General features: G+C 30.2%; 1 protein-coding gene across 1 annotated transcript; it reads right to left on the bottom strand.

Moving 5' to 3' along the window:
- Nucleotides 1-10,538: 10,538 nt before the first annotated feature.
- LOC129946562 (protein extra-macrochaetae) lies at nucleotides 10,539-15,375 on the bottom strand. Its single transcript, XM_056056802.1, has 2 exons — nucleotides 14,408-15,375; nucleotides 10,539-10,704 (listed from the first exon to the last, which is right to left on the bottom strand). The coding sequence occupies exons 1-2, from the start codon at nucleotides 14,984-14,986 to the stop codon at nucleotides 10,633-10,635; spliced, it is 651 nt and encodes a 216-aa protein (XP_055912777.1). The 5' UTR covers nucleotides 14,987-15,375; the 3' UTR covers nucleotides 10,539-10,632.
- Between the last annotated feature and the right edge of the window lie 889 nt (nucleotides 15,376-16,264).

Genomic DNA, 16,264 nt, shown 5'->3' with positions numbered 1-16,264 from the left:
TCCCGCCTGTTTGACCAATCTTAATTTTGAATTGGTATATGAAATTTTAAATTGTACTTTAAAATATTTATTGTTAGGATTTCAAAAATTAAATTTTCAGCATATTTAAGGTGCTAGACAAGTCTAGAGACAAATAGAGTTTTTAGGGATTTTATAAGAATTTTTAAGAAATAAATGGACTGCGTGATTTGTCTCCTTTTCTTTTAGAGTCCACAGCCGAATTACCAGCTCCTATAATTTTGTTAAAATTTTTGCGATGCATAGACTTATGGCTTAGCGGCGCAAATTTAAAGTGGAAATTGAAAAACTTGTCTAAGTAACGTCGGATAGTTTAAAATACAAATACGTCGGATTTTAAATTAAATCTGCAATTAAAAATTTAAACGGATTCTTATTTTTGACAACCGTTAGGACTTTTGTTTTTAAAGTGTTTTGTATTTCTAAAATTGTTCAGTTATTTAGTGCTTGTAAATATTCGTTTCCTCAAAAAATGTTGACCTATTTTTGAGACATTGAATAAAAAAAGGGAATACCTTTATAAATCCAAACAAAATATATGTATTATGTAAACAATTAATTCCTTGTTTAGAAAAAAAAGTTAATAAGTTCCAGACAAAATTTAAAAACCAAGTAACGCTTCTTGGGTGTGAGTAAGATTTTAAAGGAATACAAAAATATGTATATTTTATATACATGTTTCATAAACGCTTTCGAGAAAATTCGAATTTTTCGATTTTTGACCTACAAAATTTTATGGGAATACTTTTGTTAACTTCCCATAGGAAGTTATTGCAATGGGTCCAATTTGTCGAATTGAAAATTTTGACATTTCTCGACGTTTCAAGTTCCCTAGAGTCGAAATAAAAGATTTTTAGAACGATGCCTGTGCGTGCGGTGTACGTAGGTTCGTACGTCCGTACGTTTGCGACGTTTTTCGTAGTCCATAGATCAAGAATCAGAAAAGATATCGACTTCAAATATCAAGTATCGACTTTAACGAAAAATAACGTTCTTAACATCTGGTAAAATTTTGATAAAAATCGAATTGACAGTTTTTTGTATAAAAAAAACCAGAAAAAACAATACTCAAAGTTTGTAAAAATTCATTTCCATCACAAATATCTTTTTAAAAAATTGAGATTTTTACCTAAGAAAAAAATTGAGAAAAATCAAATTGACAGTTTTCTTACAAAAAATAAAAACCTAAACAAAAAAATTAATAAAAAATGATAACAATTGATTTTCGACTCAAATATCTTTTCAAAACTTTGAGATATTGGCTTTCAACTAATTTTATCTTTTAAGAAATATTTTTGTTAACATTAAGTTAAATTTTGAGGAAAATCTAATTGACAGTTTTTTTTTACAAAAAATAAAAACTCAAAAGAAAATTTTACAAAAGTTGGTAAAAATTGATTTTTGATTCAAATATATTTTTAAAAATTTGAGATTAAGGCTTCCAACTAATTTTCAGTGATAAGAAATATTGTTTTGAACATTCAGACAAATTTTGAGAAAAATCGAATTGACAGATTTTTTTACAAAAAATATAACCTAAACAAACAAATTAATAAAAGTTGGTAAAAATTGACTTACGACTTAAATAGCCTTTTAAAAATCAACATTTTTTTAACTCTTTTTATTTTGAAGAAAATATGGTTTTGAAAATTCAGTAGTTTTTTTTATAAAAATCCGACAGTCCGTTTTTCATAAAAAAAGAAAATCTACAAAAAATGTTTCGCAAATTTGGTAAAAATTGATGTTCGGTTCTTCAAATTAATTTCATTCATCCAATTTTTAAAAATTTAAGAAATGCTAATAAAATTGGTAAAAATTTGTTTTCGACTAAAAATCTATTTAACAAAACTAAATTTTCAAACAAAACTATTTCCTTAAATGAAAAACATTGTCGGTAATTTTAAAATTTTTAAGAAAAATTCAACTTACAACTTTTGTAACCCAACACGAAAACCTACAAACTTTTAAGCAAGGCAAATTGACGGGATGGGAAGTTATCAGTGTGGGTCGCATCCCAGCCTTCTTTTTTTTGGTTTTGAAACTATAAAATTATGTCCAACGTTTATTTGCGTAAATCAATAATTTCCAAGTTTGAACTCAATCAACCAAATGGTTTAGGCTGTAAAGGCGATAAAAGACAGACAGACCAGCGGAATCTCTGGATCCACTCTGGATCGTAACGTAAAATAATAGTGAAATTCGAATACAGAATACTTAATTCCTTGGGATATAATTTGTTTGTTTCTAGGGGATCAGAACCAAAGGATATTTCAAAAATTCTAAAGTAGTCTAAGGCCTTACGTAATCAAGTATATACTGCCTACAAATTTATTTATATCACAAGACCAGCGAAATAACTTGGCCTTGGATGTTAAACTGCTTAAACAGCGAATCTCAAAGGTTCCATTTTTGAGGAAACAATTATTTGAATACTCTTAATTTTATTAAAAATGGATAACAAATATGAATGACAAAAGCTTAATTCTGCACGATTTTATCTTGATAACAATATTTACATACTTTTACTTTTTGGAATAAAGAACAACTTGGAAAGATATAAATTTGTGTTTGCCTGATGGAAAATGTATGTATATAAAAAAAAGTAACTTAGAAAATTAAAAAAAATATATATACAGTCAAAGTTCCCTATAGCGAATCTGTCCGGGACCAGAAAATAATTTCGTTATATAGAAAATTCGTTATACAAAAATTTGTTGCTTTTATTTAAAGAAGACAGTGATTTTAGTTTGAATTACATTGTTTCATTTTATACTCCATACTTTGCTTGGATATCGAACGGCTTGTAGCAAGTCTATGACGAAACAGGTTTGCTCTCGTTTATTTGTGTCAATATGATCGTCAAAATACGTTTTCAGTAATGTTGTTTTAAGTTGTAGATAATGCCTTGCTCCATTAGCTGAAGTAAGGAAGTCATGTTGGGTGGAAAATAGGCAAGCTCAATGTTTTTCAATTTATCTTGTACATTCTTAGTATGCGCTTTGCAGTTATCAACAAAAAAAAAGAACCTTCCTCTTTTGCGAAAGAAATTTTCTGTACAAATTTAAAAGCCATTTTTTTAAAGTTTCGCTTGTCATCCATGCTTTTTTGTTAAACTCACAATCTACATCCAAAGATTTTATTTCCTTAAATTATCTTGGATTTTTGGCCTTCCCTATAATAAGCTTGCTACAAGGACAGTAATTCTCGCTTTGCTCTGTTTCCCACCAAAGCATTTCTTATTTTTAAATGCCAGCGTTTTATTCGGTAAGCAGTTGAAAAACAAACCAATCTCATCACCATTACAGATGTCGTTTTTGCTGAAATTTTTTACCAATCGTGGAAAAAAATGTATAACCCAATCATCATGATTCTGTGTGTTGGCATCTGCACTTTCGACACATAGAGTTTTTTGAACGATTCCGTGCCGTTTTTTAAACTTGTACAACCTGTACTTGCTTCGAATTCTTCGCACCCCATTGCATTAGCGAACTTCTTGGCTTTTTGTCTTATCAATGGTCCAGAGATAGGAAGATTCCTACCAAGAGCGGTGGTCGTCTATTTCAACATTGCTTCAATCAATATCCTTGAAAAGACATTTTCAAAGTCTTTTGCATTTAGTTCTTATTCCTCGTCTTCTACATTTCTTAAAATCGCTGCTTTGTTTTCTAAAATTGTTTATAAGCAACTGATGGGAGTAATTCCAAATTGCTTAATATCTGTTTTTTTAGTCAATTCTTCTTCAACTTTATTTATTATCAACAACTTTTTCTTAAGAGAAATGCTACTTCCAGACTTTTTCAATTATATTTACTGAAGCCTAAACATAGAAGAATGCTAACATTTAAAATCTTATGGAAATCTCCTTAAACATTTTTTTCTCTGCATGCTGTTGTTTTTATTATTTAAATTATTTGAAGAATTTCGTTATGTGGAAGATTTGGATTACCAGCTACAAAATTTGTTCGTTGTAGAAAAAAATTCGCTTTATGGAAATTCGTTATAAGAAGATCAAAACACACCAAAAAAGTAACCAAAAAAATGTGTACTCAAAATCAATTCGTAATAGAGAGATCTTCGTTGTGTAGAAGTTCGTTATAGGGAAGTTTGACTGTATTTTCTCAGAAACTAAAAACCTCATCGTAGTTCAATTTTCAAAGCATAAATGTTTTAATTGATTTTCCCGTGTTTTTTCGTTTTGCAAATTAGCAAATTTCAAGCACCTGCTTTTCCAATGTTCTATTTTTTAAACGTGTTGTTTTTAATCTGACAATACTTTTTTCGAAGTTCGAGATAAACTTCGATCCCGATTTTTACAAAAACATTTTGTTAAGCAACGAAGCTCATTTTTGGTTGAATGGGTACGTTATTAACCTAAATTGTAGCTTTTTAGTGTGTTTTTCGAACATAATGGAAAATCCTTATCTCTTAAATAAAGCTAAATTCTTGACCATAACTTTTAACTGTTACGATTTGTTCTTCTGGAAATCACAAGTTTAAGAGAAACAATCTTTTAAATGTCAATAATCTTAAAATGATAGATTCCAATAAAAATAGCATTGTATAATTTTTCTTGCTTATTAGCAAAATACTGATGTACCAGCCTCGTTCTAGCCCAAAACGTATAGTAAAATTTACTTAGAAGAATTCAATTACATCCATCCAAATGATCTCAAGCATACATATGTACATGTATCAATCTTTTGAACTTCGCATGGAGCACCAATGGATTTTATTGAGCTAAGTAGAATGTATTACTTCTTTTTTTGACAGAAATTATTATCTTACCTAACCTAAAATTGCTTTTACCCGTGGCATGATGGTTAGTGCATAGGACTGTCATGCCAGAGGTCGTGGGTTCAATTTATACCTTTTGCGAGGAATTGAAGAATACTGCAAGAGATAGATACATAGATCGATATTCTTTATTCTGTGTTTACAATTTTGATATTTACACAGTTATAACTTCTGAATAAATGTTCAAGACATGACATGGACTGTCGTCTGCCTGAGGGGCAACATTTTATTCGGCAAACGGATTCTTATGGCTGTTATTGGTTTGAATCAAAAATGTTCATCGATGATTCGGGTCTATATTTTATCGCTTCTTTGTGGAATTCGTAAAGGCGCATCCAGTTCGTAAAATTCAAATAGTTCATATAACCTCTTCAACTTGCAGAAAGCTTTTTTTAAAGGCAAGACGCCTTATCTCCTTCAGCATTGGACAAGCGCCTACAAAGTATAATACATTCTCTCTCTCATGCTGATTACAGAGGCTGCAACAATCGATAACCTCGTTACGACGGGACCTTAAGTTAAGTCTGATCAGTTTTTCTCTTATCTTGAATATGGATCCAATGATAGAATTGTTATTTTCGATGGTGAAATAGTTTCTGTCGTTGATATTAAACAAGCACTTTGAATAATATCGCCTTTCCGTTGATGAGCGTCCTTTTTCAATATGTCCATACCTTTCATTTTCATCAGTGACGGATTTGAAATCATTGAAAGATTTGACATTTCTCGACGTTTCAAGGTTCCTAGAGTCGAAATAAAAGATTTTTAGAAAGATGTCTTTGCGTGCGTACGTCCGTAAGTTCGCGACGTTCTTTTCGTCGTCCGTAGCTCAAGAACCAGAAGAGATATCGATTTCAAATAACTTTTGTTATACAGATAATAAGGCAGAAAGATGCAGAAAGGGCTCTCAGGAAAATTGCGGAAAAGGTGAAAATTTTGATTAACCCTAAATATATTGCGAACCAAAAACGCTAGAGACTTAAATTAAATTTTATATAATAAATTGTAACGTAATATGAAAGAAGGGTATTTTTTGAAAAAAAAAATCCATTTAACGATTTTTTTATAAATCAAAAAAACTGAAAAAAAATGTGTCAAATACAAAATTTTACGACTAAAATATGATTTCATCTCCAAAACAATTTTTTGCAACGAAGAATAATGTTTTTGACATCTGATAAAATTTAAAAAAAATCGAATTGACAGTTTTTTACAAAATTAAAACTCTAAAAAAAACAGTACTAAGACTTGGTAAAAATTTACTTTCGACTCAAATAGCTATTCAAAAATTAAAAATATTGGCCTCAAACTTATTTTTTTCACAGAATATATTGTTTTCGATATTCAGTAATTTGTATATAAAAATCCAACAGTCTGTTTTTTCATAAAAATAAAATCTACAAAAAATAGTAAGTTAGGGTGGGGCGCATTCGACGGATTTTCTGTAAATTCCTTATAACTTTTTAAAAATGCATTTTTGAACGAGATTTGTGTTTTATTTGAACTAAAAAATTGATTAGAATATCTTGATGATCCAGCTGGGTGTTCTGGCAACGGCAGCTTCAACTCGATATCACTTCTGAAGACAAGAGATATATTTTCAAAGAGGGGCTTAAAGAATTGCCAACTGTTCAGTTTTTTAAGGGAAAAATCTACATAAAAATGAAACTCGTTCTCATTTTCAAATCGAGTTATCTGACCAACATAATATTTGGCAATTCGAGCGTCAAACTTGACCAAAACATAGTCGCCAATGTTAAGTTTAGTGTCGCGCTTAATTTTATAATCTAAATCAGAAACTTCATCTTTTAAAACTGGTCCAACAGACTTATCTGAATCTTCAACACTAAACTTATCCGAATCGCTTGTATCTACGCTTTCCGTTCTTTTAATTTTTTTTTTCGATTTTTGTAATCTTCTTTTTCTTATACGATTTTTTTTCTTCTTGTTTACGCTTTAGTTCAATGATTCTGTTCTTTTCACGGGTCTCAGTGTAGACTCTGGATTTTCCTTTATTTATTCTATTTATGGATTTGGGGGGGGGGGGGGGGGGAATTGTTGGAACTGGCCTAATCTCATGGGGAGTGATTTGAACCGTTCTTATCTCTGGCGAATGCTTTGAATGTCTTCTTGTATATTTGGTGGTTCATTTTGGTGTTCAGAAGGAACTGTAGCAGTGCAATATTCAGAAACTTGAAAAATTAAGCTGTTAAAAGGGTATATCCCTGTGGCCTTAAATCCCTTTTCAATATTTTCAGGACAAAAAGCTCTTTGAAAAGGAACTTTTGTCAGTCGAGCAATTGATATCAGTTTACCTGGGTTATTTACTTGAAACTCATTAAAAAAATGTTTGAAATAGCTTTTGAATGGGCCAAATATGGAATATTCCAGTGGTTGCAGCTTATGATAGTAGTGAGGTGGAAAAGACAAGAGCTCAATTCCATTTTCTTGACAAAAGTCTATACCTTCATAGTGTGATAAATTGTTGTCCAAAATAATAAGAATAGTTTTCTCTTTGCAGCAGTTGGTAAAATTCTGGATGTGCTTTAATACGTGAATAAATAGTTCTCCGACTATCCATCCTTTTTTGCTCAGAAGACCAATACAGTTGCTGCGCAAGGAAATATCAGGGTTTCTTTTGAGAAGTCCACGAACCCAATTGATACCAGCTTCTTTTTCGACCAACCATGATCTGGGAACTGTAATATTATTTTTTGTTACATGTTCAAAAGCAAACTTTCGAGCCATTGAATACGAAAATCAAAAAGTTTGAGCAGAACACCTTTTAAAGTAATCCACGAGTTCAAACTCCTGACATTTGGAAAACACTTGTTGGGTCGTATATTTGGAGTTAAATGTTGAACTGTGGTGGGAATCACTGCAATCGGTATTTGGATTCAGTTTCTTAAGTCTGAAATAAGTGTCGTATACGTTTCAAGTCATATTTCCGAGTCGCTGACGTGGGTGTTTCTATTTTGCTTAAAATTTCTTCCAGAGCAGTTTTAAGCTTTGTTTCATCGATATCGCAGCGATTAGTCTTCTTCTTATATGAGCGAACCATTCTTAAAAAAAATTGTAACAATTGTAAAAGTCGAATGTGTCCCACCGTCAAAAGTGCCCCACCCTAATCTACGCAACTTTGGTAAAAATTGATACGAGTACATATAGACAAACTTTTAAGCAAGACAAATCGACAGACGGGATGGAAAGTTATCAGTGTGGGTCGCATCCTAGCCTTTTATCATGAAACATGGTTTCTCGAATAGGCCGTTCGGATTCGGCTTAAGGCTGTAGGCCGCCGGCATCTCTGACAACACTACTCGTCCTAGTTCTTAACCCATTTTTAACCTAGTTTATTTAAAATGACCATTGTATTGAAATATTGGCATCACGTTAAATAAAGTCTCAGAACTGAAAAAACCTGCTTAACAAATTATAGTTAAAGGGGTCTACAAAATAAATATTTAAAAATTTGATTGATATTTCTTATTTATTAAATTTCTTTTTTTAATAACCCAAAATCTGTGTAAAAAAATTTAAATTTCCATACACCACAAAAAACAACTAAAGCCGACGGCATTTGTTTTTTATTTTATTAAATATTCAAAAACCATATGCTTTACTTTAGTTCCAAGATAAATCTTGAATCTATATTCACCTAATACTAATTTATTTAATGATCTCAAATAACCTTCTTCCATAATTATTATGAATTAATCTTTGTAGTTCACTGTGGTGTATACTCGCTTTTTTGTCAACACACAAATTATAAAACTTGAACACCTTCGACAAAAATTTTGTTTTAAAGGACATAACTTATCGACCTTCGTAACCAAGTAAATAAACGCATGAAACCAAGTCTTAACTTTGGAAATACCCTTAACCAAACAATTTCCCTGTGACAATTAAAAAACAATGTAAAAAACTCATCAAATTCAACTTAACTAAATCCTATTAAATTAAACTGCTACATTGTATTTCAATACAATGTATTTTGATTAAAATCACTTAAGTGTAAAATTGCAACTAATTAATACAAAATATTAATTAATTTTTTAAATTGTTTCTCCCCGATTATCAATTCCATGGGAAACTATTTCGAATATTTGTATTTATTTATTTTTAAGTTAATTAACTAATTTCTAATGAATTATTTAAAAAAAAAGTGTGTTAATCAAATTTATTATCAAAGCAAATTAATCCATTTTTATTGATGAAATCTTCATCGTTTATAAATTTATGTAAATTTAAAAAAAAAAACCTATTGTATGTAAGTTAGCTATAAAAATGTCTGATATCGAAAATAAGACAACTTTCTAATAAATCAAAATAAAATGTTTGTCTGTATTCAGTCTCGTTTCTGATAATGAAAAAATGTATTTAAGCTTTTTGGTAGAGTTGTTGAGAAAAAGGAAAATAAAGCTGACTACGTAGAAAAGTTGATTTCAGGACCTCCATGTACCACTTTCTTATGTTCTGTTCCTTTCAAACCAATATTTTTCTCCAGTAAATTCTTCCCAAAAAATGTTCTTCTTTTTTGAAAATTTGCAACAACTCCGAAATAAAAACAAATTCAATTATAATTTTTTCAACTTAAATTTTATTTTTATTTTGTTTGTTTATTTTTTTGTATTATTTTATTTTTTTTTCAATGATTATTTTTTTAACATTAAGAATTAAAAAATTAAAATCATAATAATTCTATACACTTTGTACAAAGTATTCTACAGATCACAGAACATATTTTTTTTACACATCAAGATGTAGTTACAGTTAATAAAAAAAGTTTTCTTTTTTTTTCTTATTAAAAATCAAAAAATAAAATAGTAGAAATTATATAAAGAAATAAAAATTAAAAAATTAAAAAACACAACAAAAGCTTATTTATTTTTTCTTCAAAAATTAAGAAAAATAAATCTCTAGGATACACAAAAAGAAAGGAGAATTTTACTTGAATTTTATATTTTTAAGTTTAAGTTTTTTATATTTTATATTTTTTGTAGTATTGTTAATAACTATTTTAATTATGAATAGGTAATAAATATAAAGGTATTACCAGTGCGAACAAAAAATTAAAAAAAAAAAAGAATAATAAACTAAATTTAATAGGATGTTTATAAATCGGTATCTTTCAGTTATTTTTTGTAATTTATATTTAGTAGGAAAAAATTATTTATAAAATTAATAAAAACATAAAAAATATTATTATAAAATTAATGATCTGCATAAAAACTCTATTGTTTTTTTTTCTTTTGTTGTTTAATAATTACTAAGGTAAAGCTTTGCCAAGTTATGAGGTTGAATTGACTTAACAATTTTTCTTTTCTTTTTTTTAGTTTTTGTAATAAACAATTTTAAATCTAAAAGTTTATAATTAAATTAAAACAATTGTTAAAATTTTTAATTTATTATTACATAATTCTGTTGTTTTAAACCATAACCAAGTAGAGTTTGTTTTGTTTTTTTTTTTGAAAGTTTTTGTGTTTGAAACGCTAATGCAAATATTTTTTAAAAGTCCTTTTTTTTTAAACAATTTTACAAGAGTACTTCTTCTTATGAGGAGGACGATTGCATCTGTGCCTTTTCTTGAGAAGTTTTCTAATTTTTAATCTAAGTTTGCATTTTTGTTTATGTATTTTTTGTTTAAAACTAGAGTATGTGGTTATTATATATGTATGTACCTATATATGCATATATAATTGCGTTTGTTTTTATTTATTAATATTTTTATTATTTTACTTGAAAGAAACGAAACAGAGATCCGTTTAAATGGTGCTCAAAGGGCAGCCACGTCATACGTTATAGTTATAAAATATATATTTAACAATGTTGCCGACTGTTTTTGTTATCGACAGTTTGTTTTTCTGTTGACGCCGTCACCGCTGGTGCCGTCTGTAATGAGAAAGAAGAAGAAAAAAAAATAAGTAAATTTTGTGGTAAAATAAAACTTAATTTTAGTTAAAAGCAAAGCAAAACAAAATTCGAGACATTTTAACACTTTTACAGGGTCAAGAGAAACGGTTTTTTTTAATGTTAATTCAACTGAAAATGTCATAATCATCAACAAAAATACAACTTGTATCTTTTAGATACTTATTGACCTTAACTTTCATTGTTTGTTTCGTTCGTTTCTTCGGTTTCGAGGCCAAAAAACAGACAGACTGACAAGAGAACTTGCATGCCGGTCGCGGTCGGTAGAGTAGGGTGGTTGATTTACTATAGGTAGATGTGGTGTGGTGTCATCATTTTTGTGAGGTGACAAGTCAGTGTCACAACAACAGAACAAAAACTATAAAAAGATAAAGTATCTATCACAATTTTGCTTCTCTATGTTTTTGTTAATCATCTTGTTTTTCAACACCAAGGTCTAAAGTTCGTCGTGTGCGCTAGAAAGATCACTTCACGTTCACACAAAGATACAAAAATCACACAGATACAGATACATTTTCTCACATCAGAGTGGAAGACGAGATACAATTAATTACTGTTTAATTAACATCACTGATAAGGTATTTTGTTTTGTCATTGATTTCAGAATAAATTTCTCTTGATTGCTTGCTCGGGGCTGTGCTGTTTTGTGCTGTACGATCTTTCCAACACAGAAAAAAGTTTAAAAACAAGATCAGTTTGTCTTTTTTGTTGTATTTTTATATTCATACGACAATCAAGCAGTTATCTATCTATCTTAGGGATGCGGTAATTAAGCGCCAACTCACAGAGCAACGTTTGTTGCGTTGTCGTGATTTCGAAATTTATATCTGTACCTTTTTTTGAGCGGCGATGAATCTCGCTGATGATCGCTGCTGTATATTAAGCCCCCGCAAAGAAGCAAAAGTAAGAAGCAGAAGCAACACAAAAATGAGCATTTTTAGATGAAGAGGAAGGTAGGTAGGTATAGAGAAAGAAGAAAACGAAGGGGAGTTGGAACACAAAAAAAGGCAACAGAAAACAACTTAAGTATCTGCAGGTGTTCAGAAAATCCGCACACACGAAATTAAATTTAATTTACTAATGGTTGAGGTTTTTTTTTCTTTTTTTCTTTGATTTTTAGATTTTTTCTCTTTTATTTTGTTTTTGTATTATTGTTGTTTTGCTTTTATTTATGTGTCGTTAAGGTAATTTTTTTTTAAATATTTTATTTTTGTATTGTGATGGCGCTGAATGAAGAGATTGTGCGACATCAAAATGTCACACTCTTACCGTTTTATATATTTTTCTTTTCTATGGTTTAAAAGGAACAAGATCACCGACTTCACAAAACTTTGACTTATTCCAAAACAACAATCAAATCAATCAAAATGAAAAAAAATTATATTCACAATATAATATCTAATTTTATATTATTTATAATTAAATCTATACTAAAGGAAACGAAAGAAAATTCTTTAATATATCGCTTTAGTTTGTGTTTTGATTTAAACACATCACAGGTGTTAGTCAAGTCGTTAATTTAGATACTTTATGATTATTGTGGTTCTACATACGTATACAATAGATATATACAAAAAAATATAAAACATTTAATGATATTCGTGTCATTTTAAAAATGTTATCTGACTTTATGCAAATATTTCGCTTTAACAACACATCATGATTGCTTTTATAGCAAACAAAAAAAATGGAAAGAAATAATAACGTGAGAGATTTTTAAAATTTTCCTAAATTATAAAATTTGTTTGATGAAATTCCTTCAAATGGTATAAAAATGTTGTGTTTAATTTTAGACATTCTTTTGGACTCTGAATATTTAATTTTTCTAATTTAAATTTCTATGTTTAAAGTTATTAAGAAAAGAGTTAATCTTTTTGCACTTATTTTGATGTTGTTTAAGGAAATTGAGTCGAATTGTATTTATTTATTCGTTAAAAACTGGCGCCCAACAGAAAAATTGTTTTCTTTACTGACTAAAAAGTGGCGCCCAACAGGAATAGACATAGAAAATTCAATATTTTCGGGCGAAAAAGTATCACTTAACTTAAAAACTGGCGCCCAAAAGAAAAATTCTTTTTTTTTTCTGACTAAAAAGTGGCGCCCAACAGGAATAGACATACCAACCTCAATATTTTTTGACGAAAAAGTATCACTTAACAGAAATATAAATGACATTTAAATGTTTTCTGACTAAAAAGTGATTTCCGGCAGAAGAATTCATGAAAAACTAAATGTTTTTTAACGAAAAACTGGCGCCCAACAAACATAGAAATGAAGAATTAAATGTTTTCTGAGCAAAAAGTGGCACCCAATAAAAGTTTTCATGACAAATTAACTGTTTTCCGACGAACAAATTATGTAAAACAGTTATTCATGGAAAATTTAACATTTTACTTTTTGTAAAGTGGCGCCCAACAAAAATGTTAGTTTAAAATTAAGTGTTTTCTGACTTAAAACACACACAAGAAATAGTTAAGAGAATTTCCACATTTGAAAAAAGAAATGTTGAAAAAGAGAAACCCAACAGAAATAGTTATGAAAAGTTAAACGTCTTCTGACTTAAAAGTGGCGCCCAACAAGAATATTCATCATAAATTTTTGATGTTCAAAGTAAATGTAAAGAAACAAAATGGGGTTTTTGTTACTATCTTTATAATCTGAAGAGTGGCACCAAAAAAAAAGACATGAAATTAAATGTTTCCTGACAAGAAAGTATCGTGACGAAATATTCATGACATATCAAATATTTTCTTACTAAAAAGTGGTGTCCAACAGACGAAGTCATTACAAACAAAATGCTTCAAAGCCGAAAAGCGCCCTGCAACGCAAATAATCATGAAAAATTAAATCTTTTTTTTACAAAAAATGTGGCGCCCAACAGAAATGGTCATAAAAATGTATGATTCCTGATAAAAAAGTGTAACCCTACCCTAAAAATCATAAAGAATCATATTTTTTCTTATGAATATGTGGCGCCAAACAAAAAAAGTCACAAACGTTTTCTAATACAAATGTCGACCGTAGTTATGAAAAATAAATTATTTTTTGTTTAAAAGTGGCGCCCAACACAAATATTTAAGAATAAATAAAAGAACAAGATTGGAAGTTGGGGTGTTTAGCATTAAAAGTTCAAATTTAACTTTTAAGTTTGACATTTCTCTGTCAATAGTCTTTCGCTTTTTTAAACAATGCTTAGAAAAAAATCGATTTGTCTATAAGTTTAAAGTTTCAGTAAAAAATTCATAAAGTTTGAATTCTACCTAAAATTATATTTTATATCCTTATATCTATGAATTAAAACGACAGTTCTACCAAGTTAAGGCCGAGTTAAGTAAAAAGCCCAATTTTGGCAAAATTTTTCTGTCAGATATTCAAAGACTTTTATTCGCTTTTGCTATTGTTTAAGGCGCAAAAACCAGCAAAGTTTTATTTTTCTTTGATCGAATATGAAAAATTATTTTAAAATATGTTTTCTGAGTCAAATGTGATCTCAGGACAGTTTTTTTTTCTACCTTCGTAGATATTCCTTATTTAATCATTTTTTTGCTTCTTTTCTTTTACGTTCGGCCTAAACTCAACCCTACCGTGATTATGACATTTTCAAAAACAGAATTCCCTTAAAAAAATCACATCTCTCAGATGTCATAAATCGTGCTGAACTTACCGCATGCGAGTATTGTTGTTGCTGCTGCTGGTGCTGTTGCTGTTGTTGTTGTTGATGATGTTGCACTGCTGCTTGACTATTACTCAGGATAACGGAATTAATAACTGCGTTATTATTTTGTGAACTATTCAAAATCGTATTCGGACTTTGTCGTGTAGCCAAAGGCTGTCGAACTTGTACCGATGAAGCTGTTTGTTGTAGGTGAGCTGCCAAACGATCTTCCATTGACATATCTTCATCATCCAAATGTGACATATGATGATGATTTCCATTGGCCAAACTTAAAGCTGTTGCTGCATCGAAACTATTGATCTCAGGATGTGTTTCAAGTTCACTTTGTAAATCGCAGATATAATCGATAACATGTTGAATAATTTCCAATTTCGATAGTTTACGATTTTTCGGCATAAATGGCACGAGATCTTTCAATTTTGACAGATACATTTTCATTTCGGCATTTTCACCATCACGATGTTGATGATGATGGTGATTGCTATTTTGACGCGAAATGCGACCCGACGAATTGATGGCAGGCATCGCAGATGCACCCGATTGACAAACAGCAGTTAGGGATTTCATTTTTTGGATAATTCTTTTTCTATCTTGGGGCAAAATTTTGGCGGTTAATTAATTGCAACTTTGTCAGAAAGAGAACAAAAGTGGAACTTTATTTTTTTGGAACACACACAATTTTTTCTTTAAATTGCGCGAACAACACTGTAATCCTTTTAATTGTTTCACTTTGTATTTTTTATTTTTGATGATGACACTGTTTAATTTTTGTTTTTAAACTGCGAGGGGTTAACGTTCGTTAAAGAATCTTTATAATATTTTTGTATCAAGTGAGAGACGATAGGCAAATTTTTTATAGAATAGATACACCGTGTAAATCTTTTCTTTTATATTTTGTTATATTCAAAGGAACACCGTCCGCAACTATCGACTTCTAGACACGAAATGACATTCCTCATCCCCGTTAGCTGTCATTTATATACTCTCGGTTGGGCTCCGCCTGTTGGCCAATGAAATAACATCTGTTTGGCATTTGTCTTCGGTTCGGATTTCCCCTGCGAGCCGAAGTCATCCCCACTCCATTGGTTTGTTGAGAGATTTTTCTCTCTTTGGAGAGTTTTTGGTCAATCAATTTTTGTAAACATTGTAGACTTGGAGAGCTGGAGAGAGCGGCGCACTAAATTGCTATGAATGAAAATTCTTCTCACATATTTGTATCTCGCTTCGATGCAAAGTATCTGTATGTTGTTATCTCAAAACGTGGCGCCTTATCTTTTTCACTTGCTGTGGTTTAGCTGTCGACGATTAAATTTGACGACGACGAAGCGTTGGGAACGGGAACGACAACGCAGACGAAGAATATGAGAGTTTATGCCTCTGTTTTTTGTATAGATACTTTTTTTCTTAGACTTTTTTGAGATAGATAGTCTATTAGTTGGAAAATACACGAATACCTTATGGAAATTTGACCTTTTTTGTAATTAAATGGGTTTATATGTTTAGTAGGGTACCTCAGACCTCTGCTGTGGATTGTTGGATTTTTTTCACAGTGGAGAGTTTTGAATTTCTCATTTTTTTCGTCTTCTGAGTCTTGTATTTGTATCTGATGAGGTGGGTGAGATGTGAGATTGAAGCTACCAAGGTGTGATGTGTGAGATACTTTTTTTTATAGATCTCTGATTCATTTGACGAAATCTCAGCAACTTATCGGTTCGTTAAGTGAAGAAATGATCATTATACGGCTCAGGTTAGGTAAGGCCCAGGGGCTTAGGGGTACCTATATCTTCTTTTCTTAGGTATAAAAGCAACTAGGTATGCCTTTTCTTGATTAATTGTGGTCGACTG

The sequence above is a fragment of the Eupeodes corollae genome, chromosome 2 (genome assembly GCF_945859685.1).
Source record: "Eupeodes corollae chromosome 2, idEupCoro1.1, whole genome shotgun sequence".
Taxonomy (NCBI): Eukaryota; Metazoa; Arthropoda; class Insecta; order Diptera; family Syrphidae; genus Eupeodes; species Eupeodes corollae.
The sequence above is the reverse complement of the archived record's forward strand: the minus strand, read 5'-3'. Positions and strand labels throughout refer to the sequence as shown.

What these genes read in the sequence shown, in the direction of transcription:
- LOC129946562 (XM_056056802.1), bottom strand. Translation starts at nt 14,986, where the DNA reads ATGAAATCCCTAACTGCTGTTTGTCAATCGGGTGCATCTGCGATGCCT. An exon ending in AACAACAATACTCGCATGCG is followed by an intron (nt 10,705 to 14,407) that starts GTAAGTTCAGCA and finishes TTCTCATTACAG; the next exon opens with ACGGCACCAGCGGTGACGGC.